At 55.7% G+C, this 5,919-nt stretch overlaps 1 protein-coding gene across 3 annotated transcripts; it reads right to left on the bottom strand.

Annotated features, from left to right (window-relative positions):
• Positions 1 to 436: 436 nt before the first annotated feature.
• Positions 437 to 5,913, bottom strand: CUNH19orf47 (chromosome unknown C19orf47 homolog). Of its 3 annotated transcripts, none has more exons than XM_026867412.1 (7): positions 5,683 to 5,913; positions 5,289 to 5,403; positions 5,092 to 5,173; positions 4,751 to 4,876; positions 2,996 to 3,142; positions 2,563 to 2,672; positions 437 to 1,972 (listed from the first exon to the last, which is right to left on the bottom strand). In XM_026867412.1, exons 1-7 carry the CDS (start codon positions 5,853 to 5,855, stop codon positions 1,478 to 1,480), a joined length of 1,248 nt encoding a protein of 415 aa, XP_026723213.1. In that variant the 5' UTR covers positions 5,856 to 5,913; the 3' UTR covers positions 437 to 1,477. The 3 variants fall into 3 exon arrangements, with proteins under 3 accessions (XP_026723213.1, XP_026723214.1, XP_026723215.1); XM_026867413.1 differs by having other exon boundaries at positions 2,563 to 2,633; XM_026867414.1 differs by lacking the exon at positions 5,092 to 5,173 and having other exon boundaries at positions 4,755 to 4,876; positions 5,293 to 5,403.
• Between the last annotated feature and the right edge of the window lie 6 nt (positions 5,914 to 5,919).

Below are 5,919 nucleotides of genomic sequence, written 5' to 3'. Positions count from 1 at the left end.
GCTGCCCCTCAGGCGCATGCGTAGTCTCCAGCGGCGCGGCGGCGCATGCGCAGTGCGGCTCCGGGGCGGCAGCGGGGTCTGTCCCTTCTCCGTTCCCCCCTCGACCCCTTCCCCTCCCCAGAACCCTCCTCCCCCTTACTGCGCATGCGCGCGGCGCCCACCCGCTCCTCCAAGGGGAGACGCGCCTCCCGCTTCCGCTTATTTGCATATATTTAAATATTGCCATCAATGCAACCACCCAGGTGCACCCGAGGAGGGCGTGGAGCGAGGCGCTGATGGCTGATTGATGCCCACAAGGCGCAGGTGTGTCCCCGTCCCCCCACCCTGGGGTGCACTGAGCTGCTCCAGCTGCAGCACCCTGAGGTGGGTTTGGGGGGGGGGTCTCAGCCACGGACTGGAGGGTAAAGGGGCTCAACTGACGCCAAAGAGAGCCGTTTCTACGCTTTATTGCAAAAAGCTCCCCTGCGGGTGATGTAGAAAGCCAAAAACTAGGAAAACCCACTCATTTTCACACGCCAAACATCAGCCAAAGTGCAAAAAAAAAAAAAATCTTCCAAACCAGGGTAAAATAAAGAAACCAGTGGGTTTTCTTACTAAAAAGACTCACTGGTAGGGCTGTGACTTACCACACAGCTGCCTCCACCCCCATTGTCTTGGTTTTGGGGAGAAAAATATCTTTTGGGGGTTTGCAGCAATGCTGGAGAGGTGCAGGGTTAAGACACCACTGCTGACGTAACTGGAAATAAATTTTGGGGGAAACAAATAATTTTGGCAAAACCCCACAGTGGACATCTTAGGTTTAGGGGGAGCTGAGCTCAAGCCTAAAACTGCGAGCGGTGAAGGTGTCACTTAAAGTGAGGCAGTTTGGGGATTTTTTTTTTGAGCCCCTAAGTTTTTGGGAAGTTTTTGAAGTTTGGTTTATGGTTTTTTTTTTGGAGGGTGTTCTGAAATTCTTAAAAATTAAGAATCCCTGCAGCAAGCCAGCACTCTGCCATTATTATTTACGGAATCATTTTGGTGTAAATTCCTAAACGCTGGAAGAAAAACCCTGCAGAAGTGGATAAAAACCCAGAAAAAAAGAGGGAAAAATCCCCTCTGTATGGAGTCCTTAATTCCTAAATACAGGAAAGAACCTGCAGAGAATGGAAAAACTAGGGAGGAAAAAACCCAGATGTTTTGGTGCTGGTAGATTGAGAGCAACAATTTGGCCTCACGCCTGACAGTTTTGCAGGCAGGGATACCTGGCAGGCAAGATATCTGGCAGGAACGGTTTTTCCCCTCTTCCCTCCGCTTTTTTTCCTGTGGGATTAACGTTTCCCTGCGGGATTACGCCTTTTCTCACGGGATTAGCAAGGAGGAAGGCAAGATGAGGCTCTGCCGGCTCTCGAGGGTGAATAAACAGGATGGAGGGGCAGCAGGTGACCGTCAGGAGGGGACGGGACAAATGGAAAACCGTGAGGGAAGAAGCTCCACGCGATCAATCTGGTTTCCTCCCCAGCCGTTTGAAGACGCTGATGGTGCCGGCACTGTCCATCTGAGCGCCGGGGCTCTCGCTGGTGCTGCTCACCTTCCCGCACCCCCAAGTCCTTTTGATTGTCACCCGAAATTCGGGTTCGCTTTGATCCTTCGTGCTGGTGACGTCACCATCCTGCGCTTCGACCGGCACTGCCACGACGCTGACGCCGCCGATTTTAGACGCCGCCAGTGACGGTTTTGTTGCCGTACGGCTACCGGCGGTGTTCCTGCGACCTGGTCGCTGGGTGGCTGCGGTGACTGGGACCTGTTTGGCTTCCGAACTGGTGGCTTTCGCCTTGACGGTGCTTTCCGGCTCAGAGCTTTCCTTAGGGGGAGGTTTGGCGAGTTTTTTTAGGACGCCAGCGTACTGGAGCACGGAGCCGTCGTCATCGCTCTCGGTGGCTTTGTCCCCATCGGTCCCCAAGGCATCGCCCAGTCTGCTGAAGACCCCCGTAGGCTGGGAGACAAGGTGAGAGGAGCCCGTCAGCACCCGCACCCCCATTTACCCTCCCCTGTTCCTCTGCCCCCCAAATTCTGCCCCTGGGATGGAGACCAGATGGATACCAGCCCTCCTGGGATGTAATGATGCAAAATGCTGCCTGTAACAATTAATAACCAGGCTATAAAGCAGGTCTCTACATCACCCATAAAATCATATTCCCTCTGATTTGTCTCGAGGGGCTGAGCCTGCAACTTGTTTTACACCCCCAAGACTTCCGTGCTGAGCTTTTTGCCTCCAGAGGAAAGAAAAAACCTCCTGAATCCCCCCCACATTAAAGGGGCCAAAATAGCAGCGCAGATGAGGATCACTCAGGGATTGGGGATCCACTTGCTTTCGTAGCTCCCTCCTGCTTTTCCCAGGTGTTGCCCCACCATTGCCCCGCTATTTCAAGGTTCCTTCAGCCCTTCCGTGGCGAGCGGGAGGCTGCAAATCCCGATATAATCTTGGGGGAGAGGACCCTGATGCCGGGATCCCGGTGGGGTTTGGCCCAGCTGCCGAGAGCGACGGCTACACGGAGCCGCAGCTGAAAACCCACGTCCTCTCACCTTCCCTCCTGTGGCCGTGGCTGCTTTCACCTCAGCTCCCAGCCGGTCGAAGACAGATGTCCTCTGCAGACCTGCAGTTTTCAGGAAAACGTGGGTTTTTGGAGGTTTCCCTGGAAAATGAAGCTCTACTGGGTCAGCGCCGAGAGCTCGCGGCTTTTCAGCCCCATCCTACCATTGGGGCACTGGCAAAATAAAATTCACTTATCAAAAGTGTGCAGATGGCCACCCGTGCCCTCCTTCCTAAGGCTTAAACGGGCGCGAGTGGAGACTTTACAGCTTGTGGTCAGTTAACATCTCCTCGGGATAACACAGCTGCTGCCCAGTCGCCCTCTGGATGCGACAATCCTCACGGGATTCGTAACGACAGGCTCATCTGGGGCTCAACTGGGCTTCTGGAAGGGAAAATGAACATCAACCCCCCAAAGGCTGGTACCTTTGGCCGCTTGCTGTTCCAGGATTTTCTTCGTCCTTGGCGTGGTGCCCCTGGGCATGTTGATGATATATTTCCCTTCCATTTCCGCCGTCACCCGGCGGCGTTTTACCGGGATCATTGGACGATCTTCTGCTGTGTCGCATAATCCTGGGGGGATGAAGGAAAAGCGAATCAAGAGCTCTCGTCGCAACGAGGCTCAGGGGTGGGAGGGTTTTACGAGCGCTTGGGCACCATCCTGGGCTGGACTGAGCTCTGAGACTCGCACCAACAGAGCTCCCCCAGCACCGGGCTCTGCAAACAGCCTCCCCCACCTCTAGCTACTCCCAGCCGCAACATCACAGAATCCTTTGGGCTGGAGGGGACCTTAAAGACCACCCACCCCCTACCGTGGCTGCTCCCTCTGCTGTCCAGCCTGGGCCAGGGCACCCACAGCTGCTGCGGGCAGCCCGTTCTGTGTCCCACCAACCTCCCAGTCAGGAGTTTCTAACGGAAAACTCCCCTCTTCCACTTTAACACCGCTCTCCCTCGTCCTCTCTCTGCATCCTCTAACAAAAAGCCCCCCCGCCCTGTCCTGCAGCCCCCCGCAAACACTCAAAGTCTGCTTTAAGGTCTGGCCGGAGCCGCCTCCTCTCCAGGCTGAACCACCCCGGCTCTCTCAGCCTGTGCGGGTACGGGAGGGGCTCCAGCCCCCCCAATCCCCCTCACAGCCTCCTCTGGCCCCGCTCGCCTGGGATCCCTTCTCTCTGGAGCATCAACCTCCCCCGCTCAGCCTGAGGTCACCCCCAAACTGGCTGCGGGTACACTTGATCCCACTCTCCGTGTCCCCACTGAAAGGGCTCAAACAAATGAATTTCAGACAGTTAAGACTAAATGTGATGTGATATACGAAAGCTTTGCTTGTGCTTTGCTTCGTTTGGTTCTCGAGTCGAGTTTCTCCTCAGCTGCTTCCCGAGGTCCCTTTAGGTAAGGTTTAGGTTTAGGTCTGTTTAGGTAAGGTTGAGACGCTCGTTAGGCTCCCTACAGAAATCCCTGAGAGCAGACTCAAGGCCTTCAGTGGACACCTGGGCAACTCCTAGAATGGGAAAACTAAGATAAGGGGGGCTCGAGCAAAGAAACACAGAGACCCTGTTATAGGGAGGATGATTCTGCTGATTTAGGAAGGAGACACCTGGACTTGACTTCAAACACCGTGAAGAAGAATACTTACTTCTTCCCTCGACCACCGAAGCCCGTCACCCTATTTTCCCTACATATGCTTGGACTATGTAAATGAATTCTGGGCACTCATTATCATAAAACACCCCCTTCCAGGAAAGCTAAGGAATATGCATGATCTGTGTGCATATAAATCGATGCCCCTTACTAATTTCTGGGAGGCCTCATGGTGGACAATCCCCGGGGCCATCCCAGTGCCTCTAATCAAGAATACCTGCTTAACAGTACAAAGATTTGCCGTTCCAGTCTATTTCTTTGTATGAGCAGCAAAGCTGTTAAATCCTACCGGTCCCAGTACGGACCACTGAGGGACTCTCCCCCCAGACACCTTGCTGGAGCGCAGCCAGGCAGCCGAGGCCTCGCCCGCTGAGGGGACCACCCCTCAAACCTGTGTCTCTCCATTTCAGAGACAAGGGTGTTGCGTGCTTGGCTCACAAACCCACCGCCGGACCCAAAGGGGCTGTTAAAATTTGACTGGGGGGCCCCTGAACAGGAAACACAAAGCAAAAAGAAGCTTGTGGCGTTGTCACCCCTCCCTACCTGCCTTCGCGGTGGCCATTTTGTTGGAGACGGTGACGGAGATCGTGGAGGCGTGGGGCCGCTGTGGGCGCGGGGCGGCGGGAGGCGAGTCTCTGCTCAGGCTGTTGGCGATCATCCGGCTGGCGGCTGCAAGGGGGGACAGCGCAGTGAGGGCGAGCTCTGGGACCCCGGGGGGCTTGGGCGAGCGGGACAAGCATCCATCTCGTCAGCTGAATTCAAGAGGGGTCCTTCCCCCGGGAGCGTGCGGAGGGCAGCCATCCTCTGAGCCCTTCCTCTGGAAGGGAACGACATTAATGGTGCACGGGGATTTCACCTCCCAGAAACCTCCCACCCGCACTCACCGCTATTGGCATTGCGGCGCAGCTCGGCTTGAACGTCGGGGGAGCTGGGGCAGAGCAATTCGGTAGCTGCCTTGCACATCTCCTGAAATAAAAAAAATCATGGGGAAGGGTTCTCCCCCCTCAGGCTGTGGGGAGGCGAACAAGAAGGCTCGAGGCAAAACTTTGCTGCTAAACGAGCCGGCAAGACTTTCCCGTACCTGCCTGTACACGACTTTGGCATGTTTGAGGATGGCGATGATGTCTCCCACCACTGTGATGCCCAGTTCATTCATGATCTCCTTGTTCAGATCCATCAACATGTTCTTTTGGATCCTGCGGCGAGGAAAGACCTGGCTTAACGAGGTCTGCCCTCGTTACGAGCTCTGATTCATTAGGCCCAGAGTGAGGTGCACCACGACAGCCACAGGTCCGGACACCACCACCCTCCTAGAAACAACTCGGAGAATGACCGAGGAGCTCAGCGCAGGCGAGTAACTCATGTCACTAATGAAGGAGCGGGATAACGAGTTAACCCCTTCCTGCCCCCTCGGGAGGGGGATCTTTCGGTGCCGTTTTCCCCACCGTGACACGGTGTCAAGGTGCCCACCTCACCTGTTATCCACAAACATAACGGCATAGTTGACGGCAGGGCCTGGGGGGATCCCGGCTTCCTTGAAAAACTGAATCCATTCGGATGTCGCTGAAAAAAAGGGAAAATGAGGTGGCTCCGGGAAAGGGGGTGGGCGGCCGCCTGGGTTGGGGCGGGCACCGGCCGAGAGGCTCATTCCGGGCCTCCGCAGCTGTCGCCGTGCCGTTAGCGGGACGGGGAGGAAACCGGCTCCCGGGCTG

The sequence above is a fragment of the Athene cunicularia genome, unplaced genomic scaffold, assembly GCF_003259725.1.
Source record: "Athene cunicularia isolate RWA unplaced genomic scaffold, athCun1 SCF_35, whole genome shotgun sequence".
NCBI lineage: Eukaryota > Metazoa > Chordata > Aves > Strigiformes > Strigidae > Athene > Athene cunicularia.
This window is presented reverse-complemented; position numbering and strand designations above follow the sequence as displayed.

Coding starts and splice junctions, on each gene's coding strand:
- CUNH19orf47 (XM_026867412.1), bottom strand. CDS start 5,855: ATGAGCCTCTCGGCCGGTGCCCGCCCCAACCCAGGCGGCCGCCCACCC. Junction 5,404..5,682: donor GTTATGTTTGTGGATAACAG/GTGAGGTGGGCA, acceptor TCCTCGCCGCAG/GATCCAAAAGAACATGTTGA. Junction 4,877..5,091: donor GCGCCGCAATGCCAATAGCG/GTGAGTGCGGGT, acceptor CCCCCCTTGCAG/CCGCCAGCCGGATGATCGCC.